The following is a 27,297-nucleotide window of genomic DNA, read 5'->3' as shown; positions in this document are numbered from 1 at the left end:
GGGGCTAGGACTTCAATATATGAATTTTCAGGGGGACACACTTTATCCCATAAGAGGTCCTGTTTTTAGCCTGACATTGTTATGTTTTTAGAAAAAAGCCCTTCAAATATGAACATCAATTTTTCCCCCCTTTTTTGTCTTAAGGCCTAAAAAATAAATACATAAAATTGAAACTGGCTTGTAGTAAACGTGTAGTAAAATTTAGATAATAAGGTCTTTGTTCAAGTGCCATAATTTACCTCCACCTTATAAGAAAATACAAGTGCTCATTGTTGTCCATTAACCTATTAGACAGTTGCTGCCAAATGGATATTATTAGCCTGAAACCAGTCGGACCCAAATTTATGCTAGGGTAGGAAGGTAAGGGGAGAGAAGGAAAAAGGAGGGGGCACAGAGTCAGAGACCGAAAATGCAACCAAAACTAAACCCAGACTTCCTGGCATGGAATTAGTGTTTGCAGAATGTGCCAAGCGGACACTTGGAGTCTGTGGTACCACAGGGTGTGGCTGCTGAGCCATGACTGTAGCTGCTGGTAGGTTGTTGTCAGATGTCCAGTATATGGGAGGTGGCTTTCATTCTACCTGGTCATCCTTCCTTTCCATCTTGTGGTTTCCTAAGACTGGGGACCTATTGTCAATTCATATAAAACTTTTTAAGTGCTGTTAATTTTGTCCTCCTCTGTATCCCTGCCTACTCAGAATCCATATTCAATTACAGGTCCCTGTTAACAGTTTTATGAAGGGTAAAATTTATCTGATAGGTTTCCACCTGTATGCGCATAAGCTGGCCACCATTCTTGTGGGTTGGTGCCTGTGCCACACAGGTTATTAAGTATTTTGAATTTCACCCCTAATTTAATGTAATATTTTTTAATTCAGTTATTATTCCAGCTATGCACATGTGTGTGACAGATAGTTCTGGGACTCATTTGGGGCACGGAATCTTAGAGTTGGAGGAAGCTTGTTGGTTTTCTGGGCCAACTTCCTACCTTGTGTGGTTTTCTCCTCCTACAGCAGTCTAACAACTGGTTATCCAGTCTCCCCAAGAGTATCCAAATAGACTAGGAACTCCTTCCTACAAAATACAATGGACGGTTTCGTGTTGAGCCAACCCCATCCCCCTTTAATATTTATTTATCTTTTTAATGACTCCTTCATACTTCATGTCTTCTGTTTTATTTTATCTTTTCAGTTACTTGAAAGTACTGCTATTTTGTTCCCCCTCTGATTATTGTTCTCTGGGAACAACACTTTGTTTATTGTGTGTGTGTGTGTGTGTGTGTGTGTGTGTGCGTGCCATTTCTCATTTGTCATCCTCCAAAGCCACTTTATCTTGTCAGTGTCCCTGAGAAGACTTGAAACACTTTTGATAGGTGGTAGTTTCATCAGGGCAGAGTGCAGTAAGCGTGGCGTATTGTTAACTAGGACAGCTAGCTCAAACTGGTTACTTGTAGTTTGTCTTCGGTCAGGATTTCCCAGGCTTTGTTAGAGGAATGCTAGGTTGGCCATAGTTAATAGGTGTTCTCTTTCACCACCCACCAGCCCTACCAGCCCTGCCCCTGAGAGGCGTGGGAATTCTGCCATTAAATAAATTGGGAAATGCTGCTTTCTAGACTCTCCTCTTGCTGATTCACAAGTACATTTGCATGCTCAATGTTTTTTGTTTGTTTGTTTGTGCTAATCTTCACCCGAGGATATTTTTCCATAGATTTTTAGATTGGAAGGGAGGGAGGGAGAGAGAGAAAGAAAGAAACATTAATGTGAGAAAGACACATCGATTGTTTGCCTCCTGCATGAGTCCAACCAGGGACCTACCAGGTACTGACCAGGGATTGACCAGGGATTGACAAAGGACCGAACCTGCAACCCAGGTATCCTTGACCAGGAAGGCCGACACCCTAACCACTGAGCCAAACCAGCTAGGGCTATGTGCTCAAGGTTTTGAGAAGATCTTAGTAACTGTATTAGTTTCTTCAGGCTGCTGTAATCAGTTGCCACAAACTGGATGGCTTAGAACAACAGACTTATCCTCTCCTAGTTCTGGGGCCAGGTGTTGTCAGGACACTGCTTTCCCTGCAGGCTCTACGGAAGAATCCATTCTGTGCTCTTGCAGTTGCCAGTGGCTGCTGGCATCCCTTGACTTGTGGGCGCATCAGTACAGTCTGTTTTCTGGGGTTACGTGGTCTCCCCCTCTTCAGTGTGTCTTTTCTTCTATCTGGGTAAAATTTCTCTTTGCCTCCTTGTGATTGGATTCAGGGCCCAGATAATCCAAAATAATCTCCCATCAAAGACTGTTTTTTGATATGAGCTAGCATTCATAGATTCTAGTAATTAGGATGTGTCTTTGGGAGGGGGCATTATTTAGTGTGCCACAATAATTGAACAGCTGATCATCTTTTGTCCGTTCATGACCAAGGAGCACTTTGCTCCCACTTGTTACACCCATTCCTCTTGGCCACAAATAGCTCTTTCTTTTCATCTACAACATTTATTTTTAAGCTCAAGTCTTTCTCTTCTTTTAGAGGGTCTTCCTATCCATCTTGGCTCCTACTTTTCACTGGAAAGTTAGCTTGGTTTATATATGTGTGCATGGAATTAGTGCATTACATATATATAATTAGTGCATTACATACATATATTAGTGCATTACATAGTGTTTTTATTGATTTTTAGAAAGACAGGAAGGGAGAGGGAGAGAGAGATAGAAACATCGATGAGAGAGAAACACCAATTGGCTGCCTCCTGTATGCCCCCCCGCCCCCGGAGATTGCACCCACAACCCAGGCATGTGCTCTGACGGGGAACCAAACTGGCGACCTCTTGGTGCATGGGTGGAGGCTTAACCACTGAGTAGCACTGGCTGGGCTGATTTATATTTTTAACACACCTTGCACCTCTGGTGTCATTTCTCATCAAACTCTGTGCCCTGGTAGATCTTTGGATAGATTGGGAATGGGCAAGTCTCTGGAGGCAGGCTGTCTAATAGCTGTGTGATTTTGGCTACCCATCATTTAATTATTTCTGCCTGCTTCATTGTCTGTAATGGGAGAATAATTAGAGTAACTACTTTAAAGAGCTGTTTTGAGAAAGATTAGTTAATAAATGTAAAGTGCTGAGAACACAGCCTGGCACTCCAGTGTCCAAAATGGTAGCCATAGCCATACTTAGTTATTGAACAATTAAGATATGGCTCTCGCATCTGAGGAATGGAAATTTTAAAAACAGAAGCAGTATAAAATCTAATTCTGTTAAATGCAACTTTCTTGTTTTATAGGACTGCATCTCACTTTAACTGATGTATTTCAAACAGTTCTTGCTAGTATCAACTAATTTATTCACCTCAAATGTTTTTTCTGTGTTCTAATTGTGTAATGTGTTTATTTGAATATTTTATGCAGAAAGCATGACTTACAGTGAGATATATATATATATATATATATATACTGTAGGTATTTAAATCAACATGTTTATAATTGTATTTATGACATAATTATTTTTCTAGTTAAAAGTGAGTACAGACCAGTTTTTATTTATTTGTTTGTTTGTTTATTTATTTTTTGGTACATGCCCCTAGCGGAACTGAACCCGGGACGCTCTGGTCCGCAGGCCCAGATGCTCCAACCACTGAGCCAAACCGGACAGGGCGGAGACCAGTTTTTAAATGTAAAACAAGCCACATTGCTGCTGTGGAATTGAGTGCAGATGCAGGAACTAGTGCTCTGATCAGAATAGTGAGGACAAAGACACTGGGAAATTCCACAAGGACTGGCATTTGCAGTTTGCTAAGCGAGAGCAAAACAGAAAAGCTGTTTGTTGTGTAAATAAAATTTAAAGAAAATATAGTGGGTAATACAAAAATTGTTTTTAATGACTCTATAGTGGAATTGATTGATTAGATGTTTTCTCCTGAAGGTCAAAAAGGAATTAATCCATTTCAGTGTCTGAAATCGGAATTAAATATGTAAGAAATTTAAATATTTTAAAGGATGTGAACATGTAACTTTGGCTACCTATAAAATGGCTTGAATTAATGTACAAAAGAGGTAACCACTTTTGTTTTGAGTTTTTAATTGGTTTTAGAGAGAGAGAAGAAGGGGTGGGGAGAGAAACATGGATTTGTTGTTCCATTTATTTACTCATTCATTGGTTGCTGCTTGTGTGTGCCCTGACTGGGGATTAACCCTGCAACCTTGGCGTATCAGACCATGCTCTAACCAACTGAACTACTTGACTAGAGCGATAACCACTTTTATTTTTATTTTTATTTTTATTTTTTTAACCCTCACCCGAGGACATTTTTGCATTTATCATCAGATAGAGTAGGAGGAAGAGAGAGAGAAACATCAATGTGAGAGAGACACATCAACTGGTTGCCACCCACATAACCCAACCGGGGCCAGAGACAAACTGCAACCGAGTTACATGCCCTTAGCAGGAACCAAACCGAGGTCTCTCTGGTCCTCGGGCCGATGCTCTAACCACTGAGCAAACCGGCCAGGGCGCGATAACCATTTTTAGATAGTGAGATGGCAAAAGAAATCATTTTAGTTACTGAAGTTTTATTAGAAAATAATGAGAAAACACAAAAATATATTTTACAGAATCTTAAAGAGATAGAATTAAATTACCAAACAATTGCCAGTAGAATTCAAGTTCTTTCTAACAGTATCAGAGATTAATTTATTTGAAATTTGAAACATTTCAAGTACTTTTCTTTAGCTTTACACCAGTTGTGCGATACATGGGTCACTGCCAGTAAACATATGAGATACCTTTATCTCAAAAGATTAAAAAATTTACAAAGAAATGCTGTAAATTTGTGGCCCAAAATATCAAATTTGTAGCATAGATATCTTTGAATGTCTTACATATGTCAAAGAAGAATTTTAGATGGATATGAAAAAATTAATTTCTATTAGGTCAGCTATCCACATTTATTAGAATTTGAAAACAAGAGACTGGCTTTTCTCTTATTGGTTCATTGCACTATATTCTGAGGCAAACACTCAAAAGTCTCATAGATTTCATAGTTAAAATTGTTCAGTCTACACATGCAAATCTATGAATCGCTGCCAGTTTGCAGACCTGCTGAATGAAAGTGAAGGCAGTGAATTTGTGCTGTTTGCCAGTACTTATTGGTAGATTTATGGGTGAGTTTTACAAAGATTTCTGTAATATTTACTTCAATATAAGATTTTCTTTTCTATCTAACAAAAGGAATGCTTGTGAAACTGCAGATAAGGGGGGACTACTGTACACACACACAAAAGATCATTTTGTTTTGTTTAGTGTACTTGAAGGAAGGATTATTTTAACCAATCATTGTGTTTTTTTGTTTGTTTGTTTTTTTGTTAATCCTTCCCCAAGGGTATTTTTCCATTGATTTTTAGATAGAGTGGAAGGAAGGGAGGGAGAGAGGGAGAAACATCCATTTGAAAGAGACACATTGATTGGCTGCCTTTCACACAACCCCGACCAGGGCCAGATATTGTACCTACAACCCATGTATGTGCCCTTGACCAGGAATTGAACCCACATCCCTTCGGTCCATGGGCTAACACTCTAACCACTGAGCATAACTGGCCAGGGCTTAAGCAATCATTCTTCATAGGAGATTATTGCAAAAGTAATTGATGATACTTAGTTTTAAATTATTTTTTGCACCAAAATATATGTTTTTATATACATTTATTTGTTCATTGAAAAGCTTTAAAAATACTTTTGTGGTATCTTGTTTTGATTGAAATATTTTTATTGTGATTGAAGGAGAAATATTGTGGAAATAACATTGTAGCTGGGATTAGACAAATTGGTCTCATATTCTGCCCAGTTATCTAACTACCTCTATGACCTTGAACAAAGGATTTAAGTTTTCTAATACAGAAGAATTAGGATAATATCAGCTACCTCACAGGCTGTTGTGAGATATAAATGGGAAAACATATTTTAGAGTACTTAGCAGCCATAAGAAATTATAGAAATGTAACTTATTATTTTGATAGAAATAATAGTAAATACTTAAAAGAACATATGTGCTATAATGTAAAGTTGGGTTAACTATATCTATTAAAAGGTAATAGCTTATGCCGTGGCTGGTTTGGCTCAGCAGTTAGAGCATCGGCCCTTGGACCAAGAGTCCTGGGTTCAGTTCTGGTCAAGGACACATGCCTCTGTGGTGGTTCAGTCCCCGGCCCTGGTTGCGCTCATGTGGGAGGCAACTGATCACTGTGTCTCTTTCACATTGGTGTCTCTCTCTGTCTCTCTCTTTCTCTCCCCCCTCCCTCCCATGTACCTCGGTTGCAGTTTGTCCCTGGCTGGGCCCCGGGTGGGGTCGGGTGGGTGGCAACCACTCGATGTGTCTCTCACATCGATATTTCTCTCTCTCTCTCTTCCTCCCTCCCTCCCTCACACTGTATCTGAAGATAAATGGAAAAGTATCCTTGGGTGAGGATTAAAAAAAAAACAAAAAGATGATAGCTTATCTGAGTTTTAAGCCTACTGTATTATTAGAAAAAATACTTTCAACTTTTCTAAGTAATTTATCTAAATCTAAAAAAATTGTAATCAGATATCCTAAATAAGTCATAAATATTAAGATAAACAATAACTCGGAAACAAAGCAATAGTTAGATATTTAAATATTATAACATTAGACCAAAAGGTGGATGTGGTTATAATAGACTGAATTAGAGATACCTTGGTAAGGTGTCTTTCAGCCCAAGGCCCTGGTGAAGTTGAAAATTTGGAACTTGGGACTACTGTGACCAAGATGGGGAGTTATGTACATTGCCTTTTAGGAAGGGCATTATTTTTCACCTAGAAAATCTCCATTTCACTCACTCCCCACTCACTTGTGTCTGCCCGTACATACTCTGGTCTTCAGTAGCGTGTAATCTTGATAATGGTTTCTAACAGTCCTATTGAGTCAAGATTTTTAAAAGTGTATAGTTGAATAACAGCTAAGCCATGTTGCTGTTCATGAAAGAAAGCAAAATGACAAAATAAAAACAACTTAGAGCATGAGCCCTATAGAAGTTTGAGCTGTCATCTGACAATTTCTTTTACCCCTGCCCTTCCCATTACTGTGTGAGGGCTGAGCTATCTAGAGTTGCACCTGGACTGTAAGGCCTAAAAGATTGTGACCCTGGAGAGTAAGTGCAGGTATGATGGAGGCACATACTTTCACATATGTGCTCTTCCCCCGCCTAAAATGCTTTTTGATACCTTCTCTGAGTGACAGAACCCTAGTATACAATATATTAAATGTAACAAATTAAATAGAGATATAGTTTAGTCCACAAAATTGAGTTTTACAGCTGAACCTACCTACTCTCAGAAACCACACCTCAGTGAAATCAACTCCTCTGAACTCTAATTTACACTAATTGCTGCAACACTCCATTCTTTGTCTGTCTTTGGGCTCTGAATATTAGTTAGCTTTTTTAGTTCTATGATATGCAGGTTCCTGAGTAGGTGCTTACACATTTCTCTATTTACACTCATGTATATATGCATCATCTGTCTTTCAGAGATTTTGTTACGCAAATCACAGTTCTTATTTGTATCTTTCTTCAGTGGCATATGTATAATGTCTCCAGGGTGGTGGGGACTCCTTAGTTGCAGAGCAGCTCTGAAATGCACCCAGGGAGCCGATAAGTGACATTTCTGTCATAGCATGTACTATTTTAAGTACAGTCTTAACTGGATTGTGTCAATTAATTAGATCCCTGAAAGAAATTGGGGCAAAAGAGCAAGAACAGCCTGGCTGGTTTGGCTCAGCAGTTGGAGCATTGGCCCGCGGACCAGAGAGACCTAGGTTTGGTTCCTGTTAAGGGCACGTACCTCGGTTGCAGTTTGTCCCGGCCCCGGATGGGGTCGTGTGGGTGGCAACCACTTGATGTGTCTCTCTCATGTCGATGTTTCTCTCTCTCTTCCTCCTTGTCTCCCTCCAGTTCTATCTGAAGATAAATGCAAAAATGTCCTCGGGTGAGGATTAAAAAAAGAAAAAGAGCAAGAACATTTGTAAATAATTAAACTCTGTATATCATCAACAGTGACATTTTAGTAGCAACCTGTTAAATGAATGTACAGTAAAATGGGAAAAGATATAGTCATCAGTTTTTGTTATTCATATGACCTTTTAAAAACTAAACAAAAGGACATTTGTTTTGTCTTTCTTCCTGAATCAGGACATAAATTATAAAACAAAATGCACAAGGAAATGTTAATAAATCAGGTAAAGAATAAAATTTCATAATTCTTCTCTTTTCAGTACAAAGTTTTTTTCTTCCATACTTAAGGTTTTTTTAATTAATCGTGGCCTTGAATACTGGACAAAGTGCTGCTGTGTTTTAGTTTGAGTACCTACAAAAATCATTTCCTCTATAAATCACTTAAATGATTACAACTGCCTAAGCACTTGCTTTGCAAAGAAACAGCCTTTAATTGTATGGTCTGTCACTTTGAGAGATAACAAGAAAGGGAAAAGAAAAGAGAGAGGATCTCTATTTTCAAAATTTGTACAATTTTAATGTAGATACATGTATATATGCACACATATATTTACTACAAAGAATTTATTTAAAATTTAAAAAAATTTTAATCACAGTTGATTTATTATATTGGTTTCAGGTATACAACATAATGATTAGACATTTATGTAACTTGCAGAGTGATCACCCATATACGTCTACTACCTACCTGACACCATACATAGTTATTATAGTATTATTGACTATATTCCCTATGCTGTACTTTACATCTTCATGCTTATTTTGTAATTAACAATTAGTACTTCTTAATTCCTTCCTCTTTTTCACCCATCTGGCAACCATCAAAATGTTCTCTGTATCTATCAGTTTGTTTCTGTTTTATGGGTTCATTCATTTTGTTTTTTAGAGTCCACATATAGATGAAATCATATGGTATTTGTCTTTCTCTGACCTCTGACTTATTTCACTTAGCACAATACCTTCTAGGTTCATCCATGTTGTGGCAAACATTTTTTATGGCTGAGTAATATTCCATTCTATCTATCTATCTATCTATCTATCTATCTATCTATCTATCTATCTATCTATCATCTATCTATCTATCCTCTTCTTTACCCAAACCTTCTATAGATGGACACTTAGCTTGCTTCCATACCTTGGCTATTGTAAATAACGCTGCAGTGAAAATAGGGGTACATATATCTTTTTGAATGAGTGTTTTGGATTTCTTTGGATAAATACCCAGAATTAGAATTGCTGGGTCATCAGGTACTTGTATTTTTAAGTTTTTGAGGAACCTTCTCTCCATACTGTTTTCAGTCGTGGCTCCACCAGTGTGCATTCTTAGCATTAGTGCACTAGGGTTCCCTTTTCTTCACATCCTCACCAACATTTGTTGTTTATTGATATATTGATGATAACCATTTTGACAGGTGTGAGGTGATATCTCACTGTGGTTTTAATTTGTATTTCTCTGATGATTAGTAATGTTCAGCATCTTTTCATGTCTATTGGCTATCTGTATGTTCTCTTTGGAGAAATATCTGTTCAGGTCCTCTGCACATTTTTTAATTGGGTTGCATGTCTTTTGGTTTAAAGTTGTATGATTTCTTCTATATAGTTTGCATAATAACCTTTTATCATATGTGTCATTGGTGAATATCTTCTCCTATTCAGTCAGTTGTCTTTTTGTTTTGTTGATGTTTTCCTTTGCTGTGCAAACACTTTTAGTTTTTTTGTTTGTCTGTTTCCTTTGCCTGAGGAGACATATCCAAAAAAGTGTAATTAAGAGCAATGTCAGAGAGTTTACTACCTATGTTTTCTTCTAGGAGTTTTATGGTTTCAGCTCTTATATTTAAGTCTCTATTCCATTTTGGGGTTATTGTGTATATGGTATAAGAAAGTAGTCTAATTTCATTCTATTTTATGTATCTGTTCAGTCTTCCCAACATCATTTATTGAAGAAACTGTCTTTATCCCACTGTATATTCTTGCCTCCTTTGTAAGAAACTAATTGACCGTATAGGTATGAGTTTATTTCGGGGCTCTGTGTTCTGTTCCATTGATCTGTGTCTGTTTTTATGCCAGTACAATGCTTTTTGGATTAATGTAAACTGTAGTATAGTTTAATATCAGGTAACATACTATACTGTAGTATAGTTTAATATCAGGTAACAACTTTGTTTTTCCTTCTCAAGATTACTATGGCTGTTTGGCGTCTTTAGTGGTTTCATATAAATTTTAGAATTATTTGTTCTAGTTCTGTGAAAATACCATTGGTATTTTGGTAGGGATTGCATTGAATGTATAGATTGCTTCAGGTAGTATAGACATTTAACGATGCTAATTCTTTCTACTCCTGGGCATGGTATATTCTTCTATTTTTTTTTTAATGTATTTTTGTTTTTTCTTTATTGTCTCATAGTTTTCCACGTATAGGTCTTTTACCTTCTTGGTTAAATTCATTCATAGGTGTTTTTTTTTTAATTTTTATCCTCACCTGAGGACATTTTTTTATTTATTTTTTGTTCAGATAGAGTGGGAGGGAGAGAGAGGAAGAGAGAGAGAGAGAGAAACATCGATGTGAAAGGGACACATTGAGTGGCTGCCACCCGCACCACCCAAGCAGGGCCAGGGACAAACTGAAACCGAGGTACATGCCCTTAGCGGGAACCAAACCCCGGTCTCTCGGGACCGCAGGCTGACGCTGTAACCGCTTAGCCAAACCGGCCAGGCTATTTTTGTTTTGTTTTGTTTTGTTTTGATGCATTTATAGATGGGATCATTTTCTTAATTTTTCTCTCTGATTAGTTCCTTATCAGTAAAATAAAAATGCAACTAGCCTCTAAATATTAATTTTGTATCCTGCTACTTTACTGAATTCATTTATCTGTTCTAATAGTTTGCTGGTGGAGCCAAGAAATTATTATTATTTTTGTTAATCCTCACCGGAGAGAGAAATCATCAAAAAACATCAGTGTGAAGAGAAACATTGATTAGCTGCCTCCTGCATGCCCCCTACTGGAGATCAAGCCCACAACCAGAGTATGTGTCCTGGCTGAGAATCGAACTGGGACCTCTCAGTCCATGGGATGATCCACTGAGCCACACTGGCCAAGCTTTCCATTGATTTTAAGATGAGAGTGGAAGGGAGGGAGGGAGGGAGAGGGAGAAAGAGAAACATCTATATGGGAAAGACACATCAATTGGTTGTCTCCTGCAAAACCCTGACTTGGGCTAAGGGTCGAACCTGCACCCACGTATGTGCCCTTGACCAGGAATTGAACCTTCAGCCCTACGGTCTGAGGGCTGACGCTCTGACCTTTGACCAAACTGGCCAGAACCAAAAAATTATTTTTAAGCATGATGTTTACCAGTAATTTATTATTAACTTCCCTATAAAGCTATATAAATCTGTATCAATGTTTTAGGAGCTCTGAGTTTAAAAATGTTCAGTTTGTATATTGTTCTACACTTGAAAGGAGTTAGTCACACCAGCACTGAACTGGTCAGTAGGCAGATCTTTCAAAGGATTTTAACAGGGATATGATTTTTGTATTTCCACTGTTTTTTCCCAACTTGATTTCATTCTCAGCTGTGGTGATTTATTTCTCCTAGGCATTGTGCCTTCTAGTATAGAAGAGACCAGAATGATAGTATTTCATAGCTTTTCTTTTATGCACACATCCTTGCCACCCTCTGTCCTTGACTAATGCATCTACTGGCGTTCCCTGATGGCAAAACATCTTGACTAGCTGTACAGGTTGCCTGGTTATTCTCTTCCTGTCCTTCTGTGGGTTGGCTGATGCTTGTGAAATGGCTCTATCTAGGCTAGGAAATGGCTGGCTTCCAAGATTTCTCAGAGCAATAAGATAGGGACTAAATCTCTTATTTCCTTCCTGTCCTCTATTCCATAACACCTGTGACCCAAGTGAATGTGTGATATTCACTAATTAGGGTAACTTTGCATTGTTAATAAATTCTATAGAGACCACATTTTATGTTAAAATACCCGTAGGCCCATCATTGTGGAGTGATTGATCCCATTGATGGGGCAAATTGCCATAGAAATAATTCATTAAAAACACACACATACACACACACACAGACAAACACACACACGTTTTAATTCCTTGCTCTGGCTACTGAAATTTTGGGGAGTTTTTGATCTTAGTTCACCTCACTTTGTTCATTTGTAAAATGGAGATAATAAAACATTTAGAATGTGCTTGGCATATCCTCAATGCTACACAAGTGCTTACCATAATTGTTATTACTATTATCACCATCATTTGTAGTAATAATAGGTCATTTGGGGCTTCTTTTTTTCCCTCTAAGGGATAAAAAACTTCAGCATGAGTGTCAAGAATGGCAGAATGGGAGAGAGAAAAACATGAGGTTCAAATGAAGGGAGCTCACATTTAAAACAGGAAAGTAAATCAGTGGGATCAGTGTTCTTTGAGAACCCGTGATGTCTTGGTATTATGTACATCCAGCACACATGTAGACTGTTAATAAGTGCTTTTTACTTTTGAGGCTTTTAAAACATTTTTGAGACTATGTTTGGAATATATGTTTGTGTTGTCTGCCTGATCATGCAATTAAAAATTACCTTTCTAGCCCTGGCCTGTGTTGCTCAGTGGTTAGAGCATCGGCCCATGAACTGAAGGGTTACGGGTTTGATTCCTGGTCAAGGGCACATACCTGGGTTGCAGATTCGATCCCCAGCACTGATTGGGGTGTGTGAGGAAAGCAACCAATTAATGTCTATTTCACATGGATGTTCTTCTCTCTCCTCTCTCTTTCCCTCCCTCTCTCCCTCCCACTCTCTCTAAAAATCAGTGGAAAAAATATCCTTGGGTGAGGATTAACAAAAAAAAATTTACCTTTCTATACCTTATTAGAAACTGTTTACTTTCTATTCTATTGTTTTAACCTTTAAGCCAATTTTCTTTATAGCATTTGCCTAAACTATAGAAATCTGTTTCACTGTGTGGAAATGAATGGATCATGAATGCTGGGTTGTGCCAATGTACCTGGAGTTTAAGCGGCGGCGCTTGCCTTCTTCCTTCCCATTTAAACCCAGAGTTAATAACTATTTGCAATTTGAAGGAAATATGCATTTTAAACCAGATTATTATGGAAGTTCTAACACTGAAAATCTGCTAACCTGTTTCAAAATATTTTTGAATGGCTTTTATTGGACTTAAAAATTAGTCAATTTTATATATGTTCTAGATACTTATAAGAACAAATCAATTAGCAAAATGTAGTCTACTAGAAAAATGTATAACAATATAAGAGATAAGAATAAATAATTCTTAGATGAAAAAGAATATAAGGTCAAAAACACACACAAAAACTTTTTGATCTTAATACTAATTCAAAACTGAAAGAAAAAAATTGTTTTTTAACCTATCAAATTGGGAAAATATTTTCTAAAATTAAATTATTAGGTTCCTTTTTTCCTCTGTGATATTTTTTTTTTCCACATGTAAATCTTTTAAAAAATTTACCATGGACATAAGACTTAATATTTTCTTTTTTCAATCTTCACCTGAGGACATTTTCATTGATTTTTAGACTCAGGGGAAGGAAAGGAGGGAGAGAGGAAGGGGGAGGGAGGGAGGGAGGGAGGGAGGGAGAGAGAGAGAGAGAGAGAGAGAGAGAGAGAGAGAGAAACATCTATTGATTGCCTCCCTCACACAACCCTGGTCTGGGATCAAACCCACAACCTAGGCATGTGCCCTGAGTAGGAATCTATCCCACCACCTTTTCGGTGCATGGGACAACGGCTTCTACTGACTGAACCACACTGGCCAGGGCTATAGTCTTTGGAAGTTGAGCATGACTGTGGGGTGACAGTAGACCAGTATGCAGGATGACCTTCCAGCTAGTCAGGATTTACTGGCAGACCCTGTGTGGGAGCCAGAGCCGTTACTTCTCACTGTGTGTGGATGAGCTGCATGTGTGACCACTGAGCACCTGCTCGAAGGGCTCTTGCCCTGGCAGACATTCAGAGCGAAGGGCTGATTACAGAGAGAGTCTTCGCTGCTGGGTGCCGGCAATCCGTTATTATTTAGAATTTGTGGATCACGTTTCTGAATTGCTGTGCTCTTCTCTACCAGGAGGTATACATCAAAGGAAGTGGAAGTCAGTTCTTTGGTGACTGCAGCTTTTATGAGGAGATAATTTTCAACTTTAAAGACTGAAGGAGATGGCATTTATTTATATGTTTTAAATATTGATTGTGTCCTTGTTTCTTGTCTACCAATTAATCAGTTAATTATCACTCTACTGATAATTGTTGGCTATATTCTTGTTCTTCATTCTGGTAATGCATTGATGTGTTTTACTTGATTCTCAACTGTTGACATTAAGTCAGTCTCTTCATCTTACATCTTTTCACTGTATTTTTTAGTGAAAAATTGTAAGGTTTGGGAGTCCAGAAACCTGTTTTTTGTTGTTGTTGTTGGTTTTTGTTTTTGGGGGGGGGGTGGTACAACTGGGTGCTACTTTCTAACTGTGACTGTACACTAAGCATTTAGCTATTTTGAATCTCAATTTCCTGATCTGTAAAATGAGAGTTGGGTTAATTAATCCCTATGGTCTTTTGAATTCTGTGAGTCTGACAGAAATTTTATTCAATGATTTGTGTTACAAACATGAGCCAGGTCAAAATACTTTTCAAATATAGTCTGCCTCTGGGCTCTTCACACTACAGTGGCTAATCTTCCCTTTGGAAGTTTTCAATTTAAATCAAAACAGCACCCTTTGTTATTTATTGAGGTGTTTGTATTTTTCTTATTGGAGATATAGATTACTTCTACACAGGAATTGCAATGAACTGAAATGAGGCTTATTTGAGAGTAATTAGAATACTTAGAATTAAAGAGCTTTGAAGGTGGTGTAAATTAGTGCTTTCTCTTCTTACAGAAGAGTATTTTATTTCCAGATGCTTGAGATGATCTAAACAAAGAAATTCATTTATCATGGCAAGATTTCTTTAACCCAATACTACTTATCTTATTCTGTTCAGAGAAGCTGCCAAAGGGTGCTTAGGCAGAAACATATAGTATAACTTACTGTGCAGTTCAGAGGGACCAGAATCTCAGATAGCATGTAAGAAGGTATCCTGTTCCGTTGTCCTTCTGGGCTGTAAGTTCATCCATGTTTGACGAGAGAAGAGAAATGCTAGTCTTTCTTCTCTGTAGGAAGGTAGACTGCCTGGCACACACATATTTACATGTGGATTTGAGATGAGGGTTCGGTCAGTGCTTTTCCAGCCTTCTCTGGCCTTTGGGAGAAGGGGAAGACTTTCTGTCCTTCATCAGCTTTTTCTAGATGTGAAATCTAAGGTAGTTTTCTTACTGCAGCCAAGATGGAATTCAGCTAATTTCTGGAATTACTCTTAATTTTTATGGCTGTTTATCTGGAACGTTTCTGAGTACTCATGAAAGGGTTAGGGACTAGAGGTACCAGGCACACCTAAATCTGGCCATTTTGTCTATCCTCACTCGAGGACTTTTTTTTTTGCATTTATCTTCAGATAGAGTGGGAAGGAAAGAGGGAGGAAGAGAGAGAGAGAAATATCGATGTGAGAGACACATCAGGTGGCGAGTGGTTGCCACCCACACAACCCCAACCGGGGTCTGGACAAACTGCCACCGAGGTACGTGCCCTTAGCGGGAATCGAACTCGGGACTCTTTGGTCCATGAGCTGACACTCTAACCTCTCAGCCAAATTGGCCAGGGCTAAATCTGGCCATTTTGAACCCTGGGCAGTAGCTCTACCCCTTTGGCCCTAAAGCCCAAAACATAGGTCCACCACAAATCTACATGCACCTCCAAACAACACTGTACTGCTTCCCAAGTAGTGCACATGCCCAAATGAGACCTGAGAAATTTCAGACGCTATGTCCTGTCTCCCTCCTTTGAACTCTGGAGTGTTCCAAAATTACAAGGCGTCTCTGGGTTTGGGTCACCTGATTAAAACTAGAAGCACTGTTTAATCCATAAAAATACTCTGTAATGGAAAATGACTAAATCAATTTGGTTTAAAATGAATCAACTTATGTTATTTTATTATTTTGTTGGGTTTAGACGAGTTCTGGTAGAGCCTTGGTAGAGAGGAGGTAAGGAAGGTGATTGTTTCCTAGGTCAGATTAATGGGAGACATGGGTTCTAGTCCTGGTTTCATCTCTAGTGTGGTGTTAGGCACGTTGGCTAACCTCCATGTGCCTTAGTTATCTCAGACGCCAAGTGGCTGCTTGCCTTCTAGACCGAGTTCTTGTAAAAATAAGAAAATATTTCTGTGTCTTGAAAATGTTAAAGCCATGGTGATTACTTAAAATTGTATAGCATTTAATATGAAATGGATACTCTTAATAACCATGTGCAAAATTAAATTTAAGAGTCACAATTGGGACATTATTTCTCCAATTAAAAAGTTTTCTGTAACAGGGATTGAACCCAGGCTGGAATTTGTATCAGACTAATTGTGTTCATAGCAAGTGAGTTGGAAATTTAGTCCATTAGTTCCTTGATTTCTGAGGAGTTGAGTGTGAGAATTTAATGTTGGTTGCAGGTTCTCAGTTACCATGGCGTTTTAGCCGTTAGTCTGATTGAAGCGTTCTCTAACAGCTCTGTTCTTCTAGAGGAGGCAGAGACAATAATCCCGCTGGCTTGGCGGACGGACGCCTGTCTGTTTAGATACGGTGTCTCCACGCAGAGTCCCCTCAGGGACCTGGGGAGAGGATGAAGGGAGGCCAGCTGGGCTCCCAGGGACGGAGACAGGAGACCTTGCTCTGCTCTGCTTCCCACTCATTGTGCTGCCCGGGCCCTATCGCTGGAGAGACCTGGCAAGGAAGTGAGGCGGAAGCCAATGCCACTGCTGGCTCAGTGTTCCAGTGTGGTTGGAAAGTTTGAGAAGTGGCCTGGGTGAGAAGAACAAGACCTTATTGACAGGGTTCAGTCCTGCTCAGGTCTGTTTCACATCAGCCTTCTACATAATCACAGCTCTCCCTGCACCGTGGCTCTCTAGCACTTTCACCTCTGCCTTAAAAAAGCCAAAAAAACCCACAGAACTTTCTGTGCAACTGTGGTAGAACATAAAGTATTTAACTTTTTATTCTAAGACCAATGATAAAACATGACTGCTTCAAAATGACAACACCAACAAGATAAAACAAAACATACTTCCTAGTTTTTCCACCTGCTGTAAAAGTATTCTTATTGTGAATGCTGTTTTTGTTAAGCTGTTTTCTCACTGATTGATTTGTAAGACTACTGACTATTCTTACATTTCTGATGGTCATGTAGAATGACCTGGCTTGTTCTGGTCTGAAAGGAGTATGCCTAACCATTCTTCTTTTTCTCCACATGAGTCTGTAAACCAGAATATTTATGTCAAGAAGTCAGAAGAAAATCTGTTGGAAGTTCTAATGAACTCCAAGTGTGTCCCTTTTATACCTTGTGTTGTCATCCTGCTTAAATCTATGCATGATTTCTGCATTAGTGCAGAAAACACTCTCTTGACAATCCTGTCATTTTTCAGGACTCATTGATGTCTCCAAGTTCAGCTGTAAGCCAAGTAATGATAATAATAAGGCCTTCTTTTTTCTTTTTCTTGGAATAGCTGATAGGAACCTTCAAAGCTCAGAAGGTATTTTAAGCTTTTTTAAATAGAGGAAACCAAAGAAAATCCAAATATTCCCAACTACTTTTGAGTATACAAATTTTCTAGTAGTTGGAGCCTCCCATTTTTCTGTGTGGATGGGATGGAGCAGAAGAGCAGTTGCAGGATTGCTTGTCAAATGTCTGCACAATTCATTTTCTGAGCAAGGCTGGTGACTTATAATTCCTCTAGAATGGTGATTTCTCATACTTTCTGTATCTACAAGTGGCACATGAAATAATTAGTTTAAATGGACTATTCTTACCCAGAAATTTTAAAAATAATTATAAAACACCAGTTGAATATACTTGTGTTTAGTTAGACACCCTCATTTACTTCTTCTTTATCTAATCTTCACCAAAGGACATGCTGAGAGAGAGGAAGGGTGGGGGGGAGAGAGAGAGAGAGAGAAACATTGGTGTGACAGAGAAACATCGATTAGTTGCCTTCTGTGTGTGCCTCAACCTGGTATCCAACCTGCAACCCAGGTATGTGCCCTGGCTGGGAATTGAACCTGCAACCTTTCGGTGTACTCCACTGGGCTAGACACCCTCATTTAATGTAGAGATTAACTGCATAATTTAAGGTGCATACAAATTAAGCACTTATTATTTTATAAAAAGGATAAACAGTCTTCTTTTAAGTTTGTGTGCATGCACATGTATATTCAGTGATAATACAAATCTGAACATGTCTACCAACCCCCACCCTGACTCCCACCTTAAAATCCTTTCTTTAGTGGCTTTCCTGAGCTAGAAGCCAACTCTCACCAGTGCCTGGAAGGCCTCCCCGCAGAGGCGCTCTGCTTCCTCCTCTCCACCAGTGTCTTTTCTCAGTGGGGTCAGCACGCTGGCATTCTCTCTCCTCATGCTCACCGGCTCTCTCCCCCTAGCTACTGTCTCATCCCTTCCTAAGCGATGCCTTTTTGCAGCCCTCAGAATTAGTTTTGCTTTATGTTTGTACAGTATCAAGGCCTTCTGCTTTGCCTCACATATTTTACACCAGTGATTTTCAGCCTTTTTTAATCTCATGGCACACATAAAACTAATTGGTAAAATTCTGTGGCACACCAAAAAATGTATTTTTCACCGATCTGACAAAAAATAGGTATAATTTTGATTCATTTACACCAGATGGTTATTGTTATGTTAGCTGCTGTCATTTTTTAATTTGACAATCTAAGGGAAAAGAGGTCAGTGCTCCTGACTAAATAGGCAGGCATTGCTTGGTTTAAAAATTCCTGCAGCACACCGGATGAAAATCACTGTTTTACATAGCTAGCAAGTGGCAAAACCTGACTCAAAATCCATCTGATTCTGTCTGGCTGGTGTGGCTCAGTGGTTCAGCATCAACCCATACACCAAGAGGCTGCTGGTTCCCGGTCAGGGCACATGCCCAGGGAGTGGGCCCGATCCCTAGTGAGGAGCATGCAGGAGGCAGCCAGTTGATGTTCTCTCTCATCGATGTTTCTATCTCTCTCTCCCACTCAATTCCTCTTGTAAAGGAATAAAAAAAAAATTTAAAAAGAAATTCATCTGATTCTGAAGCATCATGTTTTTTCTTTTGCCCCATATTGAGTATGACAGTGATAACACTTTACTGTGCTTCTGTGGCACGCAAACGAAATAATGTCTATGAAAATGTATAGTGAACAGTGGAACAGCATTCAGTGTTAACCACCATCATCTGTATTCCTTTTATTTTGTTTACCATGATTCTTAATTTAAGTTCATATATCCTCTTAAATGCTTTCCTCATAGCCCTTAGTCTTGGCTGCTTTCTTGACTAGCCATGATGGGTCTGACATTTGTCAATTTTCCTTCTCTTCCCAGGATGGCTCCTACTTGGCTGAGTTCCTGCTGGAGAAAGGCTATGAGGTGAGTGACTCAGTGAACAAGCACAGGCTAGTGGAATCACTTAGACACAGGGGCCTCCCACTTCCTCTGCTGCCGTCCTCCTGTGTGTGTTTTCCACTGAAACTCTGATAACAAATCAAAATCAGGGGAAGAATGTGCCTTTTGGCTTGTAACCATGCCAGCTCATTGTACTGTTTATCTACTGGTGAGCACTGGTGGCTTCCCCTGTTCCTTAGTGTTTAACTGCTCTGCACACTTCCCACATTCTCAGATAAAGCAGCAACCTGTGTAAGCCTAACAGCTATAACATCATTAGGGTTAATTTATGATGTGGTGTGTTACATAAAAAAGCCCCACTCACAGTGAAGTCACTTAATTCGGAAATTGCACAGAGCAATAAAAACCAAGTTGATCTCTGGCAAGCTTAAATGAAAAATTAACACTTACAGATTTTGATTTTTGAAAGGCAGCCATATAATTTATGGAAGCCGAAACTTCTGTGTTTGCTGCTATCATTGCCTTTGTTATCGTCTTTTACTCCTCCTCCTTCTTCACATTTCCTGCTTTCTTTAAAAGAAACAAGGGTATTATATTATAAATTTGATATGTTTTGTATGTACATCTTACCTTTTTAAAGAACAGTTTTCAGATATGTACATCAGTGTAAATTCATGTTATACAGAGAACAAAAACCTGCACAGTGACCCATATGCTGTGGCCTGATTTGGGAGTATTTACATTAATAATTTTGGATTCTCTGTTTATCCCAGTTGGAGGGGCATTGCACTGTCGGAAAATGGGAAAACACCAGTAAGGAATTTGGCATCTAAACCAAAAGGATTTGAAGAAAAGGAAACTAATTTTCTTACTTGAACTCATAATCTTGTCTGAGAGCCTTGACTTTGAGATTTTACGAATAACAGATAGTACCTTCTGTATCCTTATCTAAGAGCTAGTTCTGTACCTGGCAATAATATCAAAATAAGGCAGTGTAATTATAAATTTATTATACATGTACACAAATATTCACATACATAGATTTTTACTACAATTGAGCAATAAATGCATATTCTACAGAGCAGCAGATTTTAGAATGGATCATATGCCATGTAGAAAAGTGAGTTCTAGGTGCAGGCTGTTTTTTATTCAGGCTAGATGAACATGATGTTGCAGTAAATCTGAAAGGAAGGGTGTGGCAGAGAGACTTTGGGACAGAGCAAGAGGTCTTTGGTGGCTAGAGAGGAGTTAGTGAATTGGCTGTGTATCGAGTAAACCAAGAGAAGAGCTAACTGAGTAATAGTTGATGGGTTCAGGACATGCTACTCCAAAATATGACACCTTGACATAATGCATATTTTAAGCTGAAGGAGTCTGAGAAAATGGCAGAAGTTTCTCCTGTAAATCTGTCTTTGTCAGTTTCATGTAGAGGAGGAAAAAGTCTTTCTTGACCCTCTTAGGGTCCCTGGCTGGGTTTGAAAATTAACCTGAAAAGTGTACAAATTTATTTAATATAAGTTTTATATGACATGAAGTTTTCATGAGGAAATGAAGATCTGAAGAGACAGTTAAGCCTAAGTATTTTTTTGTTAGGTTTGATGGAGAGTGGACAGTCGTGGAGAAATATGGTAGGTAGGTCAAGGAGTGAGAGCTAAGTGTAGTACACTAGGGGAAACCTAGCAAGTTCTGTTTGTTAGGATTCTTTTTGGTGTCCCCTTGTTTTCGCAAATAAGGATGCTCCTTTCCTCTGCATGTCGGGGGGGGGGGCACCTTTTACATGGAGGTTTTATGACTGCTTCGAGGGAGAAGGGCAAGGGGAAATTCAGAGTGGCCTTCCTGCTTCTGCCATTTTCTAAAACTCCTTCCGCTTAATATATTCAATATGTCAAGGTGCTGTATCTTGGGGTAGTGTTCCCTGAACCCCAATTGTAGTCATGACAGTTTTGTAAGAGAGGGGTGGTATATCAGAAGGAATGCTCGAACTGCATAGGTGTTGGGATCTACTTCCAAGGTGGACCTGGGGGATTAAGACTTGAGAATGAGGATGGTGGTGGTGGTGGTGGTGGGGGGGGTGACAAGCAGTGTCTAGCTAGTCTAGAGGAAAAGGTAGTGGCAGTGTGAGGTGTGGTGGTCTCTGATAAGGTGGTGAACTAGTGGGTGGGCTTGATGTTTGTCTGGATATGATAGATGGTAAACATTCTTGGTAATCAGGATGGTGCTGTCAGTATTTTTGGAAAAGGCTAGGAATAAGACATGCATGGAGAAGCAAAGCTCCATTTAGGTGGCTTGTTAAGGAATTAGCAGACTTGAGAGGATAGGTAGTAATGTTACTAAATGGATGAAAGACTTAGAAATACATGTAATAAGAAACTGGGACTGTCACAGGAACTACAAATTCTTTTGTCCCACTGGCATTTGAAATTTGAAGGACAGATTTTATTCTGATAAAGACAGATAATAATTGGGGAGGGGAACATCTGTATCAAAAATAAATTAATTAAAAAAAAAAGACAGATAATAGAAGGCCCATTTGGCAAGTCATAGTTAAAGGGAGGAATGAATCACTGAAACAATGACTGGCAAGGAAAAAAAAGGTTTGTGAGTGAGATCCATAAATTGATAGAAAGAAATACTAAAGACAATACAGTGGAAGGTACAGAGGTACAAAGCATAACCAGAAATGATTCTTCCTCATAGTACAAGGGAAAGTGAGTTTGTAGGAATGAGGGGAGTGAAAGTGTGTTTCTCTGTACTATATTCAGTTTTTATAGGCTGCTATCTTCAGTTTTAAGAGTGTGATAAAATTGGAGGGTAAGCTATTGAGAGGAATCTGATGGTAGCACAGGCTTCATCTTTTTGTGCTTAGGTCAAAGTAAATGTGAGAGTGATATTTCCAAGAGGTTGCATTGGAAAATTTCCAGATTTATCAGCCAGCAGTCCCTGGTTGCTCAAGACCATGAGCAAAATAACAGGGTTGTTTAAATAGCATGCAGTAGAATAAGAGGGGGATACATATGCGAATTGACAGGGTCAACATCAGCAATTGTGGATGAGCATAGACTTCTGATTCAGCAGGTTCTCAACCTTGAATGTGCATCAGAATCTCCCAGAGCTCATTGTGACACAGATGGCTGACGCAGAGGTCTGGAACCTGCCTTTCTAATGAGCCCCTACTTGTTGCTGATGCTACCCTCCTGGGTACTGCAGTTTGAGAACCACTGCAACTAAAGATTCAAATTAGATCATTTAATCATAAGATAATTTGTGGGGACTTGCTTCTGTGAGCTTTCATATTATTTTGAATCTGGCCTTTCTACAAGGAATATTACTAGGAATATTACTGTACACACAGACAGAAAATAAAAGGATAGAAAAAGAGCTCTAGCCAAGGTGCTCAGTGGTTAGAACATCACCCATGCACTGAAGGGCCAAGGATTTGATTCCCACTCAAAGGCACATGCCTGGGTTGCAGATTCAATCCCCAGTTCCAGTCTAGGTGCATATGGAAGGCGACCAATCGATGTGTTTTTCTCACATTAGTTTCTCTCTCTCTCTCTCTCTCTCTCTCTTTCTCTTTCTTATCCTGACTCTTTCCCTCCCTTCCACAGTCTCTAATAATTAATGGAAAAAGTATCCTTAGGTGAGGATTAACAACAAAAAAGGGTGGATAAAGATGTTTCATGCACGTGGCAACAACAGAAAAAGCTGTGGTAGATTTTTTTGTATCAGACAAAGTAGGCTTTAAAACAAAGGCTATAATAAAGACAAAAAAAAAAGGACATTACATAATGATTGAGGGATCAGTCCAACAAGAGGATATTACCCATGTACATCTTTTTGCACCCAATATAGGAGCACCTAAATATAGAAAGCAAATTTTGATGGACATAAAGGGAGAGATTGACAGTAATACAGTCATAGTAGAAGATTTTAACACACAATTGACATCAATGGATAGGTCTTCCAGACAGGAAATCAATAAGGAAAGGGTGGCCTAAAATGACACACTAGGTTAGATGGATTTAATTAATAACTTGAGAGCATTTCACCCCAAAGCAGCAGAATATACATCCTTATCAAGGGCATGGGGAATATTTTCCAGGATGGATCACGTTAGAACCCAAAACAAATCTCAATAAATTTAAGAAGAATGAAATCATATCAAGCATCTTCTCTGACCACAATTGTATGAAGCTAGAAATCAGTTAAGAGAAAAAAAAACAAAACACTGAAAAACACACATAGAGGCAAAATAACATGTTACTAAACAGTGACTGAGTTAACAAGAACAAGGAATAAATCAAAAGAATACCTTGATACAAATGAAAATGAGAACAAAGCAATAAATGGGACACAGTGAAAGCAGTCCTAAGAGGGAAATTTATAGCATTACAGGACTACCTCAGGGAAAAAAAATCTCAAATAAATAATCTAACTTGACACTTAAAGGAATGTTAAAATGAACAACAAACAAAGCCCAAAGTGAGCAGAAGAATGGAAATAATAAAGATCAGAGTGGAAATAAACAAAATAGAGTCTAAAAAAACCATACAAAAGATCAATGAAACCAAGAGTTCTTTGAAAAGATAAACAAGATTGATGAAATTTTAAATAGACTCATCAAGAAAAAAGAGAGAGGACCTAAACAAAATCAGAAAGGAAAGAGAAATGACAACTGACACCAATGGAATACAAAGGAGTATAAGAAAATATTATGAGCAATTGTATGCCAACAAATTGGACAGTCAGGAAGAAAAGGATAAATTCCTACAAACATACTATCTTCCAAAACTGAATTAAAACCAAAAAAATCTGAATACACTGATTACAACTACAATGAAATTAAAGCAGTAATCAAAAAAAATTCCTGCAAAAAAGTCCTAGACCAGATGGCTTTATGGGTGAACATTACCAAACATTCAAAGAAGAACTAACACCTGTCCTCCAACTATTCCAAAAAGTTCAAGAGGAGGGAAGACTTCCAAGCTATTATTATGAGGCCAACCTTATCCTAATTCCAAAACCAGTTAAAGACACTACAAAAAAAGAAAATTATAGGCCAATGTCTCTGATGAACATAGATGCATAAATCCTCAACAAAATATTAGCAAATCAAATTCAGCAATACATCACAATTAAGTTTACATTATAATTAAGTTTGATTTTTTTTCCTGGAACACAAAGTTGGCACAATATTTGCAAATCAGTTAATGTGATACACCATATAAACAAAATGAAGGATAAAAATTATATGATCATATCAGATGCAGAAAAAGCATTTGATAAAATCCAGCACCTATTTATGAAGAAATTTCTCAGCAAAGTGGGAACATACCTCAATATAACAAAAGCCATATATGATAAACCCACAGCTAACATGATATTCAGTAGGGAAAAACTAAAAGCATTTCCTTTAAGAAAAGAAACAAGACAGGGATGTCTACTTTCATCACTATCATTCCACAAAGCAGTGGAAGTCACAGCAATCAGACAAGAAGAAATAGCGGGCATCCAAATTAGAAAGGAAGAAGTAACACTGTCATTAGTTTTATATGACATGATACTGTATAGAGAGAACCTTGAAGATTCCATTCAAAAACTGCTATAACTGATAAAGGAATTTAGTAAAGTAGCAGGATTCAAAAGAAATATTTAGAAATTGGTTGCATTTTCATATATCAATAATGAACTATCAGAAAGGGAATTGAAGTAAACACTCCTATTTACAATTGAATTAAAAAACATTCCTAGGAATAAATTTAGTCAAGGAGGTAAAAGACCTGTATTTGGGCAGTTATAAAATAGTGAAGAAAGACATTGAAGAAGATACAAACAAATGGAAGCATATGTCATGCTCATGGATAGAAAGAATTAACATCATTAAATGCCCATACTACCCAAAGCAGTTTATAGTTCAGTTTCGTTCTTATCAAAATACCAGTGGTATATTTCACAGAACTATAGCATAATTCGGGAATTAATATGGAACTGTAAAAGACACCAAATAGCCACAGCAATCTTGAGAAAAAAGAACAAAGTCAGAGGTATCACACTACCTAATATCAAACTATACTACAAGGCTACTGTAATAAAAACAGCATGGTACTGCATAAAAACAGACATACACATCAATGGAACAGAATAGAGAGCCCAGAAATAAATCCATGCCTATATGGTCAGATAATATTTGACAAAGGAGGTGAAAACATACAATGGGGTAAAGACTGTCTATTCAGTAAAATTAGACCACCTTCTTACATCACACACAGGAATAAACTTATAATGTGTTAAAGACTTAAATGTAAGGCTTGAAATAATAAAAATCCTGGAAGAAAACATTGGTTGTATAATTTCTGACACTTTTAATAGCAATATTTTTTTTTCTGATATGTGTCCTCTGGCAAGGGAAACAAAAGAAAAATAAAAAGATGGGACTAGACCATGCTTTGGAATTCCTAAATGGCAGCAGAGTGAATGGAAGCTACACAGATTATCTCCCAAGACCAAACTGGAATTACAACTAAAATAAGGACAAATCATTGAGAAAAACCAACAGAAAAGCAGCTGGAGAGGACCTGCATAACCATGAGCCTGGTAGGAACTTTGGAGGCATTAGAGGGTGGGCTGGGAGCCCATGGACAGCAGCTGTTTTAGCCGTGAGCAGCTCCCTCCAAATTCCAAACCTGCTCCACAGTGCAGAGGGCTGGAAAGAGCACTAAATAAACTACAGCAACTCACTTTGGGCTCCAGCAGAGGGAGGGCAGACTGACTGGAACTGTGTGGAGAGTTGGGATTTGGAGGGCAATGGGAGTTTTGTGCTGAATCACTCCCTAATAGGACTGTAGTCATATTACTCAAAGAGCCCCTTCCCAGAGCTCCAGAGAGAAGGAACAGCCCCACCCTCAGGAATTTAACACCACCCATTCGGGCCAGAGAAATGCAAATTGAGGCTCATTAACAGCAAGCAAGCATCTGCCCCACCTTTTCTGGGCTTGCAAATCTACCCAGGAAAGTAAGACTTGACAGTGGCATTTAACATGGGTCCTCCCACTGATCAAAATGCAGTAGAGGGAACCACAACCAGTGGAACACCAACACCCACAGGGAAAATTTGGCAGGATCTAAAACCCACTGAGGCAGCAAAAAAGGTGAAACAGAGAAACAAATCCCAAATGAAAGAACAGGATTAATTTGACAGAAGATGAAATAAATAAAAGGGAATTGAGCCAGATATCAGGAGAGTTCAGAATAATAATCACAAGGAAGCTCAACAGTATGAGTAAAAATATAGAAGCATTGAAAACCAACCAACTGGAAAAGAAGAATGACATAACAGAAATAAAGAACACATTGGAAGAAATAACCAGCAGAGTAGAGGAGGCTGAGGATTGGATCAGTGAATCAGAAGACAGGGTAGAAAAAATCGCCTAATCAGAGAATGAAAAAGAAAAAAAACAATTAAAAATCAAGAAGACAGCCTAAGAGAACTGTAGGACAACTGGAAACATAACAACATCCGTATTATAGGCGTTCCAGAAGAAAAAGAAAATGGGCAAGGGTTAGAGAATATATTTGAAGTAATAGTGACAGAAAACTTCCCTAACTTGGTAAATGAAAAAGGTATACAAGTTCAAGAAGCACAGAGAGCTCCTAGTAAGAAGAACCCAAATAGGCCCATATCAAGACACCTAATAATTAAAATTTCAAAAATTAAAGACAAAGAGAGAATCCTAAAGGCAGCAAGAGATAAGCAACAGGATACCTACAAAAGAACACCC

The 27,297-nt window shown here is 38.5% G+C and overlaps 1 protein-coding gene across 1 annotated transcript in view; it reads left to right on the top strand.

Annotated features, from left to right (window-relative positions):
- The window catches only part of GMDS (GDP-mannose 4,6-dehydratase), a 663,665-nt gene that overhangs the window by 125,627 nt on the left and 510,741 nt on the right, over positions 1–27,297 (top strand). Inside the window, exon 2 of the mRNA XM_036256635.1 lies at positions 19,499–19,543. Coding sequence (XP_036112528.1) covers positions 19,499–19,543 — 45 coding nt within the window. The remainder of the gene's footprint in view (positions 1–19,498; positions 19,544–27,297) is intronic.

Source organism: Molossus molossus, unplaced genomic scaffold, assembly GCF_014108415.1.
Source record: "Molossus molossus isolate mMolMol1 unplaced genomic scaffold, mMolMol1.p scaffold_m16_p_12, whole genome shotgun sequence".
NCBI classification, from domain to species: Eukaryota; Metazoa; Chordata; class Mammalia; order Chiroptera; family Molossidae; genus Molossus; species Molossus molossus.
This window is presented reverse-complemented; position numbering and strand designations above follow the sequence as displayed.